The sequence below is a fragment of the Fistularia commersonii genome, chromosome 12 (genome assembly GCF_037954325.1).
Source record: "Fistularia commersonii isolate RoL2024-O1a breed Wild chromosome 12, RoL_Fcom_v1.0, whole genome shotgun sequence".
NCBI classification, from domain to species: Eukaryota; Metazoa; Chordata; class Actinopteri; order Syngnathiformes; family Fistulariidae; genus Fistularia; species Fistularia commersonii.
The window spans coordinates 12303175-12323359 of NC_141295.1; the positions used below are offsets into that span (position 1 = coordinate 12303175).

The window sequence follows — 20185 nt, forward strand, 5'->3', positions numbered from 1 at the left end:
TTCATAAGCTGAAGTTCTGCAATGTATAGGGCCCTTATACTTGAGTCTTTGGGGCACCTCTACACACCACTGATGGGAAGGAGGGTTGCCGGTTTGATTCCCGCCTCCTGCTGTGGAGGGGTGGCAGGTGTCCTCGGGCATGAAACCGAAAAAAAAACAAAATCCCCCCAACAGCTTGGTTGGAAAGAGTGAATGCAACCTTGTGTTAGATTTACCATGTGTGCTACAACTTCGTGTTTGACCTTTGACCCTCCCCCACCTGTGTGACGTCACAAATACCTGTCCCACAGGTGCCCCGGATGTGTCCCACCTCCTCACCTTGAACTCCACGGAGAACTGCGGCGTGTACTCCAGCGTCCAGAGGGCGCGGACGAGCGACGCCAGCCGCTCGGTCACCTCCCCGCGGGCGGCGGCCGGCGGCTCCCCGGCGCCCGCCTCCCCGTTCAGCCGCAGCCGCTGGCGGAGGTCCGCCTGGTAGCGCTCCAGGCCGAGGTACTCGGCCAGCAGGTCGGTGTTGCTGAGGCACTGGACCACGGCGTTCATGAAGCAGGTGTTTCCGTGGTTCTTGAGCCCCAGCACGCCGGGAGTCTTGTCGCCGTAGCACCACGACAGGCGCTCCCGCACCGAGCCGCGGGACGACAGCGCGGCGGCGCCGCTCTTCCTCGCCGGCGGGCAGCCGTCTGCGAATCCGCTGCCGCCGCCGCCGGAGCCGAAGCCGCCGTCGTCGTCGTCCTCGGCGGAGGCGGCGGCGGCGTTGGCTTCGCCGCCCGCGTCCTCCCGCGGCGGTCTCGCCTCGCCGAAGTGCGCCAAAGTACCCAAAGTTTTCAGGATCCTGCCCATGAAATTCCCGAACGCCCGCAGGGATTTCCTCCGCACGAAGCGCCCGGCGGCGCGGTGCTTCTTGTCCTTCCGTTTGGGGCCGCGGGGCTTCAGCGCCGGCCTGCGCTCCTTGCGGGTCTCCATGTCTTCTCCTGCGGGCTCCCACACGCAACTCGCACCTGCTCCTCCTCCTCACCGGGCGCCACTAAGGCACATGGTTTCACGCGGTAAACACCATCTCCTTCACATTTCTAATCCATTTCATTTTATTTTTATTTTTTCTTGAATAAATATTATTTTCGAACTCCGTCCCTGCTCCGGTGCGTCCTTCTCCGCGCGTATGGATGAGCCGAAGCCGCCGGGCAGGTTCCTCCGCGCGGCTTCAGTTACACTTCCTCCTCCTCCTCCTCTCTCTCTTTCCCTTCCTCTCTCTCCCTCTTTGGCGGGAGTAACCTCATTTCCCCCCTTCATCCGGAGGATCCCGCCTCCGGGTCACCTCTCAGCACTGCGATCAACGTTTATGGATACTTCTGCTTTTATTTATTTTTATTTTAACAACCCATTGCTATTAAGTTGTCGTGTTAAGTTGGGACCTTGAAACAGCCACAGGTTGTGGGACGCACTATTGCGCCGCTTTCCATCCTATCCTTTAACTATGAAGTTAGGTTCAACAATTATTGATTGATTGATTAATTGATTGATCGATCGATTCCAGGGAGACATCAACTTTCTCGCAGAAGACTGCCATCACACAAATTTGAGCGGTAACACAACTTAAGTGCCATATATGTATGTAGAAACACAGTCTATGGAGAATATTTTATATACAGAATGACATGTATAAATAAATACATGCTTTTAAAAATCCATATACATAAATGTAATGGAGTGGATATTGTATAAAGAATTAGATGTGTCTCAGGAAAACATGTATATATATCTATTTACAATATCAAATGTGCATATGAACAAATATTTATATTGTATTATTGTTGAAATCTCCCAGTTGTTGAGGGATTTGAAGGTACATCCTTTTCTATTCTATTTTGTCAATTCTGTCACACATACTCACACACACACACTCACATTAAGTTAGTTTGGAATAAACTAATTTAATGTGTGTGTGTGTGCGTGTGTGCACGCGCGCGTTTGTGTGTGTGTGCACGCGTTTGTGTGTGTGTAAACACAGTATGAGGTGGACCTATAAATATGTAGTGTAAGTGTATAAACACAGTATGGGGTGGATATTGTGTATACAGAATTAGGGCAATATATAAATATGTGTTTTTTGTGCATGTGTGTCTATATAAATAAACATAGAATTAGGTGGAAAATAAATGCAAGGTTTGTGTGTGTACATATATGTGTATATAATACTGACATCCAGAATGGGATGTTAAAGTCACAAAGAATTAAATGACAATTTTATACATATACATACACACAGAGAGTGGGAAGGATATAATACATATGTATGGTTACCTTACAAAGAGTAAATTGACAACATATATATGGATGAAGTATATCCATTATACGGTACCTACAACAGTGATGTTTGCATATGTTGTCATGGAGTGCAGCAGATGCTGGAGGCACCTCGGTGCAGGTCTCCGCTGGCAGATTTAACCAGAACGGATGAGCGGTGCAGTTTGATGGCACCAGACAGCGAGCATATCTTGTATGGTTCTTTCAGAAAGCAGAGTTGTGCTATTGTCGCCAGTGTAGCAGATAAATTATCACAAAAGTAATCGTTTAATCCTCTCAGTGTTTAATGATATTATCTTTGTGTGCAACCGAAACACGGCCTATCAAGCGGTCGATTCCTTCGTGCGGAGATAGAAAAAAACCTCACCCTGTCAACGGGGTGATTCTTATCTAATTGGCCGGTAGTCCAAGGCAAATACCATCTGTCTCTGTCCACATCAGGGCGTTTCATTACAGCAACGGAACTGCTTCCACTCTTCATTCACTTGTGACAATGCAGTGAGTTCGCACACTACATATTAATGTTAAATATCTGCCTGCAGAGGATGGACAGTGAACCCAATGTTGCATCATGAAACTCCCATCGGTGTGAGTTTGAGTATGAGTAATTATTATTTTTCACAAATAAGCATTCTGGCAAAGCTGATACGCAATACGTTTTTGGCCCACAGGCCAACGTTGTTATGATGTGCACAATGTCATCCTGACCATGGTGACATAAAGGAAGAGGCATGATGTCAATGCTTTTGAACGAATTGCGTGATAATCTCGATTTTAATTTTAAAAATGTATATAAAATTGACATGTAAATGAGAGTGATTGGTTGTATGTCTCCATATGACACATGAGTGAGAATGAAAGGTTGTGTGTCACTATTCGCAGCCCAGTGATGGACTGTCTTAGGTGAACCCCGCCTCTTGCCCAATGACAGCTGGGAAAGGCTCCTGCATCTCCTGCAACCCTGACTACAGGATAATCAGTAGAGAAAATGAATTAACAATCTTTTCATACCTTTCGAAATCTTCTTGTCGTGGCAACTGAACTTGAATTTCTTCACTTGAAGACATTTTAGCTCCGGTTCAATTCAGAACTGAAGAGGCCTCTGAACAAGGGGTGCAACATGAAGACATTCAAGTCCAGTTGCCACGGCAAGAATATTTCGACTGGAATTCACCTCGATCTCCTCACAGTATCTCAGGATATATGAAAAAACCAACGTAAGACATATGCACGTGTTAAGGTGTTCACCACATCTGTAGGAAGCCGGATAAAGACATTTCTGCATTCTCGGGTTATCAGCTGTTTGGTGGCGACAGGGAGCTCCAAGCATGTTTTATGTACGTTGACATTCATTATCAGCAAATGCGTATCTCAATCCCAGCAGGCCTGCAGGATCCGGACCCGCACCTATCGACCTACCTTTGGAGTCAACGTGTCCCTCATTTTATTACTCAGAACCCTCATCTGGAACACACCAGCACTATGAGACAACATTGCCTAAAAATAGCCAGGCTACTGTCTTCACACACACACACACACACACACACACACATACACCCAAAGACAGCTGCTGCTGCGGCTGCACCCTGAGAGCACGTCGAAACATAAAATAGACGTTAAGAGAAAGCATTCCGCTCAGACATCTTCAACATACTTTCGGCCCTCAGTGAGAAGCCGGCATCTGCGTCATATTCGGCTTTTAATCATCCGGGGGCTTAATTTCACAGCTCGCCGAGACGAGAGATTGAATCCAGTGGGCCAGATGTGCCAATAGAAATCAAATAAGTCATGAGGTCCTCTTTTATATTTGTGTAATTTTCACCAAGACCGACGACCTTTTGTTGCAAAGTCGGTCCACCTCAAAGATGAGCTCTAAATTTAATTGTTTCGTGGTATGTTCGGGAGGTTTATGGTAATACATACTGCAAACTTAGTTTGTATTTATGTATTTTTTTATATTTATGTTTAATTTTCATCAAAAAAAATAACACCTTGTTGTGAAGAATACTTCCTTGAGCTCATCGGGAAGCAACATCAAACAAAACTGGTATTTCCACTCATTTATTTTCTTTTGCGTCTCATGTCATTACTTCCCATGACCTATTTATAGGAAGTTTTATCAATGAATTCCACGCCTACCCATCGGCTTTTTACGATGAAGAAGGGTGCGGGAACTTCCAACGCAGGATGGCTCCATCCTCGCTGGTGCTGATCAGGACTTGGTTGTTGGGGCAGATTTGGATGCTGGTGATGCTGGCGCCGTGAGCCGTCCCAATGTGGGTCACTACGCCCGCCATGTAATCCCACACCTTCACCAGCTTGTCGTCCCCGCCTGTCATTGGAGGATGGAAACGTACTGACATGAGGCGATGGAAATCTGACCGGAGGATACATTTCAAATTAAATAGGAGGTGAAACTTCTTTTTTTTAGCGGAATTTCAGGATGCAATCTAACAAGCAGTGAAAGTGCAGTGGGGTCGTACCTGTCACAAAGTATTTTCCATCTTGTGAGATGTGCATGCCATTGATGGCCCCAGACTGTGAGCCCTCCAGTTCCCTGATGGTGGAGCCATCGTAAACGTCCCAGTAGACGACCTGTGTGAGGCATTAACACAGGATGAGTTTCGAAAGCAGTTGTAGCATCATCACAATTTACATATTGGCTCATGATTGGGGGTGGGGGGTGGGGGGTGGGGGGACGCATTACATCCAGGGAGAATTCAGATCCCTTATGACTTTTTGGGCGACACAGTGGCTACTGCTCAGCAAGAAGGTCCCTGATTTGGTTCCGATTAGAGGCCTTTCTGTGTGGCGTTTGCCTGGCCTCCCTGTGTCAGCTTGGATGATGTGTGAATGAAAGGGTGTGTAGTTGCAAGTCTCCATATGACGTGTGGATGTAAGGGTGAATGGTGTGAATGAATAATGATTGAGTAAATGTTTCTATGTCTCTTTATATCGTTCAATGACTGCGGGGAGCGGGTCCAGCCCCCCCAAGACTCTAAGTGCAGGATACCTGATGTAGACCAGGGGTTTAAAACCATTTTCATCAAGGGCCACATCAGCATAATGGTTGTCCTCAAAGGGCCACATGTAATGGTAACAGTATAAATGTAACTAAATGCAACCAAATGGAATGTAAAATATATGTAACTATTCCTTAATGTTAAATGACTCTGAATTTATTATTTATTCAAATCCAAAATGTTACATTTGCATGCATGTAAAAAAAAATTATGTTTACCAGTTGATGTTACAAAGCTAGCTTTCACTGCTGCGTTGTTTTTGGGATGCAGCTTTCTTGAACATATTCTGCTGCCATCGTAGTTGGCTTTTAATTCTTGGACAATTGGTTGTTTTTGTGGAAGGCTAACTTTCGCATTCTTAGCTCTGTGTTTGGTGTCAAAATGCAGATGTAGATTGTTCTCTTTGACAACAAACGCTGACTCACAATACAAAAGATATACCACTATTTCTCCTTGAAGCACAAACATGTATTCGCTTCCCCATCTTTCTTGAAACAGCCTTCCATCTGCATCAACTTGTCTCTTCCTGGAAATTTAGGGATCATTTGTATTTCTCTGTTTTATTTGTTGAAAATCGCATTGATGTAAATGCACTGCAATCTAAGGGTGGGATGCCATCACTTCGCAGGTAACATGAATGGCATGAATTGTGGGAAATGTAGTTTATGGTCAATCCACACATTTGACTTATTTATTTTAAGACAATCACACGACATTCTTGTGGGCCGCACAAAATGATGTCACGGGCCACATTTAGCCCACAGGCCTTGAGTTTGATACATGTGGTATAGATAATAAATGAATGAAAAATGCCCATTTGCTCTAAGAGTCTTAATATCCATCTATAGATGAGAAATCCATTTTTTGGCACAAACATAACCTTATATTTACTATAAGATGTGTATATATATATGTATACAATAGCTGACATTTTATTCCAAACTATTCCTATAACTGTGGAGGTCCACTGTCACAAACCGCTAGTGAAATGATGTTCGCCAAACAAACCAAGTTCCAATCATCACTGAGCTTTACAGCTTCAAAAGTAATATATCTCTGGGAAGGAATTGTTAGCTACGGATATTTATAGCTCAGGTGACAGCAACACACACTGCAAGAGATCCTTTCTTGTTATTTATGACAAAGCGGATTACTTATTAAAGGGGGGTGGGTGGGGGGGTAGATGGATCCACCCATTAAAACAAAGTCCTAAGAATCATCCTGTATAATTTACACCATCAACTCCGAGCCCAATGCTTGTGTGCTCAGTCACTTCCAATATTTACACAGCCGTCAATGCACTTAAAAAGCCACAGCAAACGGCTACACATGTTTCAAGTTCAATAACTTGAAAATTAATGATAAAAAATTATTAATTTAATTAAAAAATCTTAAATTTTACATACATATATACATACACATATATGTGGATATGCATATATATATATATATATATATACACAAATATATTGAAAACTATACCCAGACTATATATGTATCTATATAGTCTAGGACCTAGACTATATAGATACATACAGTGTATAGTCTGGGTATAACTAAAACTATACCTAGACTCTAGGTATAGTTTTCAAATGTTTTATTGACATTAAGTTGTTGGAATGATGAAGCTGCCACATTTGCCATTTATGGATGAAGAATTGAGATGATGAGATGAGATGAGATGAGATTTACTTTGATGATCCCATTATTGGGAAATTGTCTAAAAAAAAGTTTTCATTGCTCTGAAATTTCCCAGACGTGTGAATGAGAGAGTTTATGGTTGAATGTCTCTAAATGACATTTGAATGAGGCAGTGAATGATTGTATGTCTCTTGCCTCTCGCCCAGTGACAGCTGGAATAGGCTCCCGTCCCCCCACGACCCTGACTGCGGAATAAAGGCATAGATAATGAATGAATGAATAAATTAATGAATGAGTTTGTGTCGTTTAGTAAGTCCAAGACAAGCCTTGGAGGGTAATTTAATCTCCCGCATACACCGACGATGCCATTGGTTATTGGGATACAGGAACGGATTAAAAGGCTTATTAATAGATACAAGTATTAAAAGTTTCACACCCATACAGTAATTCTCAAAGCAATAACTGGCTGCTGCAAGTTGGGCACATTTCCCTGGAAGGAGGGCTTCTGAATCCACCGTGTCAGATTTAATATTAAGATACATGCATTACCGATATTATCAATATTTCTGAATTACAAGTGCCCCTTTGGAAACATCTTACATGAAATATATGTAAAAAAAAAAAAGAAGTCTTATTCCAATCTCTTGCCATTTTCATCACGAATTTCATCACATTTAAATAAACTATGGTCTCATCAAATAAAGCTGCTCTACGCCAAGGGTTCACGGACAGTGTTACCCCCCCCCCTCAGTCCTTGTTATCCTGCACATCTTTGTTCTTGACGCTGTTCCCGACCTCTCCCCTCCACGCGCCTCATCCCGCCATCTTATTAGAGCCGACCACCTGTGTGAGTGGCCCCGGTCCATCTGTGCTCGCTCCACCTGAGCCCGGGAAACTGGCCCGCAGCCAAGGCTCTCACCGTCGGGAGATGAATTCCTCACATAAATCACAGGGCGACTCTGAAATATCACGCGTTGCGATGGTGCTGCAACACCCTCTCAATATCACCTTATGTATAATATATTTGAACTCCTGTGTTATTTTATTCAGCCTTTTTGAGAGGAACAACTGCGTTTAGGACTTTAATAACATTTTCACCCATTGCATGATATAAAGTTTTGTTCATTTCCATTTTTAATTGATTTCTTGTAGATCTTGTTTTATTAAACACTTCCACAAAGATTGGAATAGTTTCTTGTTGACTTTTTAAACCCGTTTCGCCATGATATTGATGCAATTTTCTGATAAATCAAGATTTTTTTTTTATATAATCTATTTCCAACTTTAATTAATTTCTTGTTAAACTTTGAGCTTGATTTTTTTTCTGTTTGTGGCAAGTGTCTGTGTGGCAGCACAAGCATTCTGCCACTGATTTAATTAGCAAATAAAAAATGAATAAATAAAACTCAAAAATGTTGTTTGTCTGACAATAACAAGCATCAAATTACTATATATAAAAAATATACCTATATATATTTGGGGGGGCATCCACAGTAAAAGTTAGGTCCTAGGTGATACTGATACACTGATCAGCCCAACTGATTATCTTCTTCCCCTTTCGGCTTTTCCCCTCAGGGGTCGCCACAGCGAATCAACCTTCTCCATCTAACCCGATTCTCTGTTTCCTCGTCTCTCAAACCAACTAACTTCATATCCTTCTCTTTGGTCTTCCTCTCTCCAAAACATCTAACATGTGCTGTTCCTCTGATAGACTCATTTTCTGATCCTATCCATCCTGGTCACTCCCAGAGCGAACCTTAGCATCTTCATCTGTGAATTCTAGCTCTGCCTCCTGTCTTTTCGCAACTGTAACCGTCTCTATGCCATACAGCATCGCTGGTCTCACCACCATCTTGTGCACCTTCCCTTCATTCTGGCTGATAGTGCTCTATCACATTGTACCCCTGACACTTTTCTCCACCAATTCCAACCTGCCTCAAATTGTCTCTTCACCTCTTTTCCCCACTCTCTGATGCTCTGGACTGTTGACTACAAGTACCTGAAATCCTCCAACTTCTTGATCTCCACTCCCAGTAGCCTCACCATCCCATCAGGTTCCTCTTATTCACACACATATACTCGACGATACACTGTGACTAACCTTCATGGTGTCATTCTTCATTTCCAGAGCATACCTCCACCTCTCTAGATTTTCCTCAACCTGTTCTCTGCCCCACTACAGATCACAAAGTCATCTGCAAACATCATGGCCCATGGAGATTCCTGTCTAACCTCATCTGTCAGCCTGTCTATCACCACTGCAAACAAGAAGGGGCACAGAGCTGATCCCTGGTGAAGTCCAACATCCACCTTGAACTTCTCTGTTACCCCTGCAGCACACCACAGCACTGTCTCACAGCGAGCATACATGTCCTGCAGTCCAACATACTTCTCTGCCACTCCAGATTTCCTCATACAATCCCAGAGTTCCTCTCTTGGCACCCTATCATATGCTTTTTCTAGGTCTACAAAAACACAATGCAGGTCCCTCTGACCTTCTCTGTACTTCTCTATTAGCATTCTCAAAGCAAATACTGCATCTGTAGTACTCTTTCTAGGCATGAAGCCATACTGCTATTCACAAATGCTGACTTCTGCTCTCAGTCTACTTTCGACTACTCATTTGCATACCGTCATTGTATGGCTCATCATCTTTTTCCCTCTATACAGTACTTGCTGCAATTCTGCACGTCCCCTTTGTTCTTAAAAATGGGCACAATCACACTTTGTCACCATTCTTCAGGCATCTTCTCACTCTCTAAGATCCTGTTAAATAATCAAGTCATAAACTCGACCGCTGCCTCTCCTTGACACTTCCACACCTCCACAGATATTTCATCAGGACCAACTGCCTTTCCACTCTACATCCTCTTCCCTGCCTTCCTCACTTTACTTTTACTAATCTTTGCAAATTTGCGGTCTACAATAGTCACCTCTTCTACCCTTGGCCCCCTTTCATTTTCTATATTCATCAGCTCTTCAAAGTACTCTTTCCATCTTCCCATCACTCTTGTAGCATCAGTCAATACATTTCCCTCTCTATCCTAAATCACCCGGACCTGTTGTACAACCTTTCCACCTTTATCTCTCTGTTTCGTCAACCTATATGAATCATTCGGTCCCTTCTTACTGTCCAACAGAGCATACAAGTCATCGTGCGCCCTTTGTTTTGCCTTTACAAAGGCAAGTTCTCTTCAGTCCTCTCAGTGTCCCACTTCTTCTTTGCTAACCCCTTTCTCTGTATATACTCCTGCACTTCCTCCTTCCACCACCAAGTCTCCTTATGTACTTTCCGTCCAGATGATACACCAAGGACTCTCCAACCTGTCTCCCTGATACCATTAGCTGTAGTTGTCCAATCATTTGGAAGCTGAACACCAAGAGCCTTTATCAACTCCTTCCTGAAAACTGTACAACAGTCCTCCCTTTTCAACTTCCACCACTTTGTCTTCTGCTCTGCCTTTGTCCTCTTGGTCTTCCTTGTCACCAGAGTCATCCTACAAGCCACCATCCTATGCTGTCTGGCTAGGCTCTCACCTACAACTTTATAAACTTTGCAGTCACTGATCTCTTTCAGGTTACCTCATCAACATAAGATGTAGTCTACCTGCGTGCTCCAACCTCTACTCTTATAAGATACCCTATGTTCCTGTCTTTTCTGGAAAGAGTGTTCACCACAGCCATTTCCATCCTTTTTTCAAAGTCTACCACTATCTGTCCCTCTGCATTCCGATCCTTTTTACCAGATCTGCCCATCACTTATTCTTCATCTATTGCCTGCACAAACATACCCATTGAAGTCTGCATATATATATATATTGTTAACCAATGTAAATTCCAAGCATTATTGCATCCCAGAATTATTTTCCTTCACAGAAATTGTACTTTAAGTGTTGCTCCACTCCCTGGACCCTATCTCTATCTCTGCACTCATCCTGCATTTTCTGTTTGTTTACTCATGTACAGATAGAAGCTTGCTGGGATGTGGCAAAGCGCTGGAGAAAGGGGTGGATGGGGCGGAGGGACGGGTGGTTTGGAGGGCAGAGTGTGGGTATTTGTCCTCCCAGACAGAGTGCCTGTGTCCCGGAATGAGCAGATGGTGGATCTGGCTGGCACTTGGGTGGCACAGGCACATCCGCAGGAAGGCACAAAAAACCCCCGCTACCATCACCGCCGCCACCACCATCTCTCCTCACGACATGAATCCCTCCTCCTTGGATCTCTCTTTTTCAAAATCGGCCCCCAAACGCCCTCTTTGCTCAGCAAGTTGGACAATATGGTTTCGAGCGCATATCAGGTTCAAGGGGTACGTGTGCGAGGCCTCTGAACATCTGACCCAGAGTCCATTATGGAGGCCTGCAAGTCAAATCACATCTCCCGCCAAGGAGGGGAAATAAGGGCACGAGTGTCGGCGCACTAATGACTACAGCGATCCACACAATAGCGTAATTATCTTCGACGGGGAAAACAAATTGCGAGCTTTTCAGAGTAATCCGCGTTTGCGATTGTGTGCATCTCCGTGGTGCTAATCGCGCCGAGGCAGAGGGCCTTTTCTCCGTCGCCCAGAGAAGTGGAAAATACCATAACAATAACGGCGTAATGAGACAGCAAGATAATGGCTCTCTGCCACCGGTACGTTTGCACCTGTGGGACTTTTAAATCACTATATTTTACTTTCGGCAGAGAGCTACTTTGGGTTTCTGAGAGGCTAAGTCACACTCAAAACCGATACACACCTTTCTGTCTGTGCCGCTGGTTATGATCTGGTACTCCTCCGGATGGTAGCACACTGTCCGGAATAGTGTGTTTGCAATGATCATCTGAAGGCTCACAAAACGCCTACGGGAAAGGAAAGCAGAGGAAGAGATGCTCGAGTTGGTAAATTACCACACTTCTGTTTTCCTATTCTAATTTGTATTATGGAAACAAACATGATAAACAGGTGCAATTCCAACTGCAACTGCAATAACTCAAACAGAGAATTAGAGAGGCAGTTGTTTCGTAATTTGTGTATAAACAAGCATGATAATTATATTGTGCTTGAGTGTGTGTGTGTGTGTGTGTGTGTGTGTGTGTGTGTGTGTGTGTGTGTGTGTGCGTGTTTGACTGTGGGGAGATTACTCACACTATATCCCAGATGATGCAGGCGCCGTCTGAGCTGGCCGTCACACACTCTCTGTCGTCACTCTTGATTTTGATGCAGGTAATGGTGGCCTTGTGTTCCTTCATGGTCTCCAGCAGCCGGTGGCCATGCTGCTGCAGCAGCTCCCAAACTCGCACCTGAGGGACAGCAGGTCGTCCTAAGCCGAGGCGATGTCACGGATTTTTCCGCACAAATCCTCGTTGGACTGCAGCTCTCAGCTGAAATGCCCTGTTTATTCCATCATGTCTCTCCGGAGTCAAATATAGTATATGACGAATATTGGTAGGTTCTTCATTATATCTGCTTGAAGTAAAGATGTTGCGGATTCAATTCATTCATTCGCTATCTGTGCCGCCTATCCTGTGCTCAGGGTCATGGGGGGCTGAAGCCTCTCCCTGCTGTCATTGGATAAAAGACGGGGTTCATCCTGGACCTGGTGTTGTTTGTTTTGTGTAGTCTTGGGTTTCTGCGACCTCTAAACACATTTGAGTTTTCTGCAAGGAGACTGTTGGTGCAGTGGTTAGCCCCTCCGCCTCACAGCAAGAGGGTCCCTAGATCTAATCCGACAGTGGGGCATTTCTACATGGAACTTGCATGTTTTCCCCATGTCTGTGTGGATTCTCCAGTTTCCAACCACAGTCCAAAATTCATTGGAGACCCTAAATTTCCCAGGCTTCTAAATACATGTGTGAATGGTTGTATGTCTATATGACGTGCAAAGGAGTGAGTGAATGTTGTATGCCGATATATGAGTGAACGGTTTTATGTCTCTACATAAAGTGAATGAAAGAGTGAATGGTTTTATCTCTCTGTTTGATGTGTGAATGACAGAGTGAATGGCTGTATGTCTATGACATGTGGACGAGCGAGTGAATGTTATATGTCTCTATGTGATATGTGAATGAGAGTCAATGGTTGTATGACATCTAAAGAACATGTGAATGAATGAGTGGATGATTGTATGCCTCTTTATGACCTGTGAATGACTGAGTGATCGATTTATCTCTCTATATGATGTGCGAATGACAGAGTGAATGGCTATATCCCAGACATGATGTGAATGAATGTGTGAATAGAATTATGTCTATGACATGTGAATGAGTGAATGTTTTATGTCTCTATATGTCATGTGAATGAGAGACAATGGTTGTATGACATCTGAAGAATGTGTGAATGAATGAGTGAATGGTTTTATTTCTCTAAATGACGTTTGAGTGACATAGTGAATGGTTGTATGTCGAAATTACACGTCAATGGGTGAGTGAATGGTTGTATGTCGAAATACAGTATGCTGTCTTGCTATCATCCGGCCACTGATCCCAGGATAAACCTGCCTCTCACCCAATAACAGCTGGGATTGACTCCAGCAACCCCGCAACCCTGTATGGAGGATAGGCGGTATACTCAATAAATGAGGCGGTATACTTAATAAATGAATGAATGAATGTTATGGACACTGACAGGAGGCAGCCAGTTGCCATTGACTGGGACTTTAAGGGGTAGTGAAGTTTAGTCCCGTCACCTTCTGTCTTCTGAATATCAATAAGAGCCGGCACTGGGTTTAGCAAAACTAGGGTTTTATCCTGGGCCACAGTGATAGCGCTTTTACCTCGCTGTGGTCCGACAACAGCAACAAATATGTTATCGGCCAAACGCAGCTTCTTTTCTTACTCGACCTAATAGACAGATGGGTGGACGCGCCGTTTTCGTTACAATATAATCCGTACCTGTCCCCCTTCGCCTCCGCTCACCATCCTTTTGCAGTCCCTGGTGCCAGCGATGGCTGTCACGCTCAGTTTGTGTGCGTTGTGAATGATGAGCAGGAGCTGGCCACTCTCCGGAGCAAACACACGAATCTTGCCGTCGTTCCACGCTGGGATGGAGTGTCATTTTGATTAGTCATATTCTAAAATTAGCAGGTGATACCATAAAAGTGCAGGTGTAATTACAGCTTGATGAAGGAAATAAAAGACTGAAAATTCCGGTCTAAAAGCCTTTCCAAATAATTCTCACCGCTGATGATGCTGTGTCCGTCCGCCATGAGGTCCAGAGAATTGCAGGTCATGTTGGGCACAGTGATTCTAAGCAGTTCTTTGGGTTTACTTATATGCCACAACCTTATGTCCTCTGCGGAGCAGGTTGCGAACAATTCAGAAGAATTACTAAGAGAAATGTGAAAATATTATAAATAGATTGAAAAGATAAAAGAAAAAAATAATGTAAACCAAACTAGAAGAGCTGGATGAATTGAAACATGTAGGTGTCTGTGTGTGTGTGTGTGTGTGTGTGTGTATGTGAAGTGCATTCATCATTGTATATCTTTTACACAGCATACAGAGTAAGGGCATTTGATATGGTCTCCACGCCGATGACGGATGTGGGCGTCCTCTAGCGTATATTTGGTATTACTGCAGCCATTTATGGATGGAAAAGTTACTGAGTTCAATGTCACTTGCTTCTAATCGATGCGCTTTTTCCTTTTTTTCTACTTGGGACACACTGATCAAGGATTTTATAATAATTTTATATAATGATTTTATAATTTATAGAGAAGTAGGCAAAAGAATATTCAACACTCTTAGAACCTGAGAGCCCCCTCAGTTTGCCTCCATACTATCTACATATAGTCGAATATATTTTGCCATCCAAAAAAAGTATTGAGTGTTTTCTGTCTGGCTGCGACTCACAACGAGATGGCGACATCTTTGACGGCGCTGTTGTGGCTGGAGGATAGGAGCTCGGCTCTGAAGTCGTCGTACCCGACCTGATACATCTGGGCCGCCTCTGTGCCCACAAAGAAATGCTTGCTGTCTCCTCTTAAGGCGATGGAGGTCACACCTTTTTCCAGCTGGACTTCTCTAATGGAAGGGGTGCAAATGAACAAGTAAGTAAATATATGTTATATAAACACCTTTTAGTGTAATTTCAGAAATACGGAGACAAGTAGCCGTGGGTGTTTTGCATCGGGTCAAACACGTTCATGATTTTATTATCCTTACTTGAGGACGCTGAAGTCGTCCTTGGAGCACAGAGTGACGTTACCGGATCCCGAGCCGACGAGCAAGTCACCTGACCTGAGGAGCCTCAGGACGTTGATCCCCTGCGTCACGGCCAGCAAAAGTGTCGTGAGAATTCAAATCCAAGATGGACCGCGTGTGTGTGTGTGTGTGTGTGTGTGTGTACGCCTACCTACCTGGCTGTATCTTGATTTGACTGGGCCGCAGTATCTGAGAAGCCTCGTATCAATGTTGATTTTCATGATGTCGCCGCTACTCGTGCCGCAGAGAATGAACTCATCATCCTCCGGAATCTGCAGAGCAACAAGTAATATTCCGCCATAGCCGTTTTAGGCGTGAGATGTATTATTGCACAATTATAAAAGTAAAAGTTGCAAAAAATGTACTGCAATATTCTATAATTCCTATCTCCAAGAGAAGCATGGCACTAAACCATGTCCATGTCATATCTTTCTGAGTGCATCAGCTTCAACTCGACTGCACCTCATTCATAAAAGAAAAAAACAGCTGTCGCTTTGCCAAATATGACTTTTGTCAAAATCAGAAAAAACTGGCAGGCCAACATACCTCCAAACATTTCACAATCCTTTTCAGTTTCCCCATCTTGCATTCTGTGGGTCTAATCTTTCTGTTAGGAAGGTCAAGCTCCCAGATGCGTAATGTTCCGCTGCCCGAAAAAAAACAGACACACGATAAAATCAAGACACTCAGGGGGAGCAGGGACAAGAGGGAATAGGAGCCGACGAGCAGAGTAGATTCAAGGTATTTCACTCTTGAGGACAGACATAGACATATCCATTAATCCATCATGTAAATCCCAAGGTGCACGGCTGGCGGCTACTCACCTCCCAGCAGAGACAAAGATCTCATCATTGGTGTTCAAGTACTGCACGGCCAGGCAGTGACCTGCATTCACGGACGAAGCCTGGCTACCGCAGATGGCCTGCTTGGTCTCAATGCTCCATATGACCACTCTGAAAATGCAAAGGAAAAGCAAAAACGTCATTCTACGAAAACGAAAACTGGGATTCAATGGGGTGACATTCATTGCTGAATGCTAATTTTGATTACTAAACCCTTATTACTTATGAGGACATGTTGTGGGGCTCTGCAGAGCAAGAATATGCTTATAAGCCCTGAGTATTCCGTGAGTTTTCAGTGACAACTAAACAAAACACACAACAAGTAGATGTTTGCTATATTGCATCAGGATAGAAATATTATGAATTACTTCATTCATAATTCATTCATTCATTATCCATACAGCTTATCCTGCAGTCAGAGACAAGGGGGTGTCCAAGCGAGGCCATTTGAGGTTAGCTGCACGATTCTAACACATTCTATTATGGTTTCATTGAGAATGTAATGACCTTCTCCTTCACCTGCTGGTTCCATTCCATCACCCAACACAACAGGAATCACCAGGAGCGCACCGCCTTGGTCTGCTCCAAAATAATTGGCCAACCCCTCAGACCCCGCTTCCATATCACTCAACACTCAAATATTAAAAATAGCCAAAAAGATCCTTGCAGACCAGTCCCACATCCACCCGGCCTTCAAGTGGCTCCCCTTTGGTTGCAGACTCCGCTGCCCGCCTCCAAAGGCCAGAGAAGAAGATAAACCTTTGTCCCTGTGGCCGTCCAACAACTCAATTCTCTGCAACCCTGCAAACCTCTCATTACCCCCTCGGCTGCCAAGTGTAATGCCGTTCATGATATATTTATTATATAAATGCAGGGTGAGATTACTTACAATTTGCACAATTCAGTACAATAATTTATTTACATACACACCCACACATCTATCTATCTATCTATCTATCTATCTATCTATCTATCTATCTATCTATCTATCTATCTATCTATCTATCTATCTATCTATCAACATACATATATATATATATATATATATATATATAATTTTTATTTAATTATATTTAATTTTGCTTAATTTTATTTAACTTTATTTTATTTTGTTTTGTTTTATATTTTAATGCTATTCTTGGATGTTCACAATTTGTTGCTGCTACCCTATGTGCCCCCCGATTGCCTCTCAGGGACAAATACAGTTTTTTTTCTGATTCTGATTCTGCTTCTGATTCCCATCTGCTAAGAACACATGAAATTACCATAACCTCTTAACTCCATCACATGATGATGGCACAAGAGATACTACCCTACTCCAGATTGAATGGTTGTACGTCTCTATATAACAGGTGAATGAGCGCTATATAGATAATGAATTCTTCATTCTGGCTGATAGTCTTCTATTGCATAGCACCCCACTCTCTGTTACTCTGGACTGTTGACCCTACATACTTGAAATCCTCCAACTTCTTGATCTCCACTCCCTGTAGCCTCACCGTCCCCACCGGGTTCCTCTCATTCCCACACATATATTCTGTCTTGCTGCAACTAACTCATTCCTCTCCTTTCCAGAGCATACCTCCACCTCTCAAGATTTTCCTCAACCTGTTCTCTGCTCTCACAACAAATCAAAATGTCATCTGCAAACATCATGGTCCATGGAGATTCCTGTCAGCCTGTCTATCACCACTGCAAAGAAGGGGCTCAGAGCGGATCTATATAGATAATGAATTAATTCATTATATTTATGTATGCTAAATGCAATATGGCAAACATGCACTTGTTGTGTGTTTTGTTTAGCTGTCACTGAAAAATGATTATTTCAAATTACACAAGGCAATAATATTTCTAGTGCTGTATGATTTTGGCATGACAATGCATTGTAACTCCATCCGTCACAAGAACACCTCGACATATTCACCTTCCATCATCCTGGCCACCAACAGAGACCAGGTACTTGTCATTGGGAGAGAAGGCCACTGCCTCCACTTTAGTCTTGTGGAGCACCAGCTTGGCGTAGATGGCCCGTTGTGCATAATCCCAGATTATCACATCGGCCTAGAAAAAATGATTTTATTCAAAAAGTCACTGGCAGTCCATATGGAATGTACCAGGAGACAAAAGTCCTGGTCCGTCACATGACAGCAGAGGGAGAGACAGAAATTGTAGTAAAGTAACAGTACATAACAGTGATGCATCATCGCCATGGTTACCTTAAAGCCCATGTAGTTGATCTGTCCGGAAGCGATGTAAAGTCCACTTTTGGACACTTCAATACACGATACATTGTTTGTGTGTCCATGCAGGAACTCCTGCTTGCCATCCTTAGCGCTCTTCAAGGAGATGGTGCTTCCCAAGGGGTAGATGAGGTGTTCTTTGTCCGGATGAACCCTCAGGCCAGAAAACACGTGTCCTGAAGCACCACGGCCATTAGAGGTCAAGTCAAGACAGATTTTATATATATATATATATATTTACATACACACCCACACATCTATCTATCTATCTATCTATCTATCTATCTATCTATCTATCTATCTATCTATCTATCTATCTATCAACATACATATATATATATATATATATATATATATACATAAATATATATATATATATATATACATCAGCTGCCTGATGAGGGTTGTAGTTACAGTAAAATCCATCATGCTGCTACTGTATAATAAACTATACGCTGACTTTTAATCCTTTTAAATCCACTTAATTTTCTCCCCTGCTATTGTATTGTATGGTATTACTTCATGACTGTTTTTTTTTGCACTCAACTGCACAGTTTACTCTGCTGCTGCTCTCTATGTTCAAATTTAAATAATACTTCAGGTTTTAATGTTAATGTGCACTCTGCTTTTAAACGTCTTCTAGTACATGTGGAGAAATTGACACTAAAGCTGACTTTGAATTTTGAACTTTGACCTTTGATGACTCTTTACATAGAGAGTGAATCTGGACCATATGAATTACAGAAACCCAACATTCCTGTATGGTCAAGCACCTGGCAAGAGTGGCGAAGAAACATCTGCCTTTTACCAGTGCGGAAACCTGGGACGGATCCCAGCTCAGTGCTGGCACCCTTTTGCCTCGACAGGCTGGTGTAAAAACAGAGGGTGAGGACAGAGGGATAGAAAGGCCGGGACTTGGCAGAAGATATGAGGTTACTATCATGTACTGATGAAGGGATGCAGACAGAATGGGAAGAGTGGGAGCAGTGACAGAGAGGTGCATCAGAGGATATCCTTCAGCAAAGTAAGCCTATGTAAAGTTAAATACTTCACCCAACTCTAGGCTCTCCCAAAAACAAAGGAGAATCCCTGGTTGGAGATAGAAAGAGGAGGTAACTGAACGCTCTGGCTCCCAGGATGCTTTTAGACACCAAGGGCCACAAGAAGCAGTTACAAGATGGTAATTTAGGGATTTTTATGCATGGAGAAGGATTTTAAATTTCTAAATTATCCTGAAAAGCCTGGAGAGATGAGATAATGATGATAGTAATAATAATAATAATTATTATTATAATAATAACAATACATTTTAAGTCATATTCCCTCTTGTAGCAGCTTTTCTAAATGACGGCACTTTCAAAATAAGAGGGATGTGACGTCAAAATTATGATTGCTTTTCAAAATCAATACAAGACTTTTTGCAGCGTAGTTCAATCAACGTTATGTTGAAAAACATAATCGGAAATATTTATCCTGTTATCTTAAACAACATAAATGCTTGTCGGGGACTTAGCGTTAAAGGTAAACAGACTTACCGTTAAAACCGATCACGGCCTGTAGCTCGAGCTGGTCGGAGACATTTGATTCAAAATCCATACCCGATGTTTAATCGTATATTTTGTCAATTTTTAAATACTCTAGCTTCTCACAAGATCAGGAAATTTTATTTCACGCATTAAAATATATCCGGAGAGGAAAATAAGGTTAAACAGAAGTCCTCAAAAACGCAAGCTACACGCCCTGGAAGGCGAAACACAAGAGGTTGCCTGGCAACCGGGTCGACGTTGTCTATTGGCTGTAAGAGTTTTAGGAAGGAAATACTGGACCTCCGACTCAACAGATAATGTTTATTATTATTATTGTTACTGTTGTCATTATTGTGCAGTATTTGTGTGCAAAGTCACCCGTCCCCAGAGCTTCACTGTTAAATCTTAAGCTTCCTTTTTGACAGTGT

General features: G+C 43.1%; 2 protein-coding genes across 2 annotated transcripts in view; both read right to left on the reverse strand.

The window, feature by feature from the left end:
- The window catches only part of usp43a (ubiquitin specific peptidase 43a), a 108601-nt gene extending 107400 nt beyond the window's left edge, over nucleotides 1–1201 (reverse strand). The window contains exon 1 of the mRNA XM_086157150.1: nucleotides 319–1201. Coding sequence (XP_086013276.1) covers nucleotides 319–963 — 645 coding nt within the window. The 5' untranslated portion in view covers nucleotides 964–1201. The remainder of the gene's footprint in view (nucleotides 1–318) is intronic.
- A 3185-nt stretch (nucleotides 1202–4386) lies between these two features.
- Nucleotides 4387–20015, reverse strand: cfap52 (cilia and flagella associated protein 52). The gene is made up of 14 exons (XM_086157151.1): nucleotides 19767–20015; nucleotides 18208–18407; nucleotides 17916–18052; nucleotides 15974–16102; nucleotides 15696–15795; nucleotides 15305–15421; nucleotides 15111–15211; nucleotides 14799–14969; nucleotides 14125–14273; nucleotides 13839–13984; nucleotides 12094–12248; nucleotides 11705–11807; nucleotides 4788–4899; nucleotides 4387–4636 (listed from the first exon to the last, which is right to left on the reverse strand). The coding sequence occupies exons 1-14, from the start codon at nucleotides 19825–19827 to the stop codon at nucleotides 4455–4457; spliced, it is 1863 nt and encodes a 620-aa protein (XP_086013277.1). The 5' UTR covers nucleotides 19828–20015; the 3' UTR covers nucleotides 4387–4454.
- Nucleotides 20016–20185: the final 170 nt, after the last annotated feature.

Bases quoted from the DNA above. Each gene is read 5' to 3' on its own strand.
- cfap52 (XM_086157151.1), bottom strand. From the start codon at position 19,827: ATGGATTTTGAATCAAATGTCTCCGACCAGCTCGAGCTACAGGCCGTG. The intron at 15,796-15,973 runs GTGAGTAGCCGC...TTTTTCGGGCAG, and splicing joins ATCTTTGTCTCTGCTGGGAG to CGGAACATTACGCATCTGGG. The intron at 15,422-15,695 runs GTATGTTGGCCT...GTTGCTCTGCAG, and splicing joins GGATTGTGAAATGTTTGGAG to ATTCCGGAGGATGATGAGTT.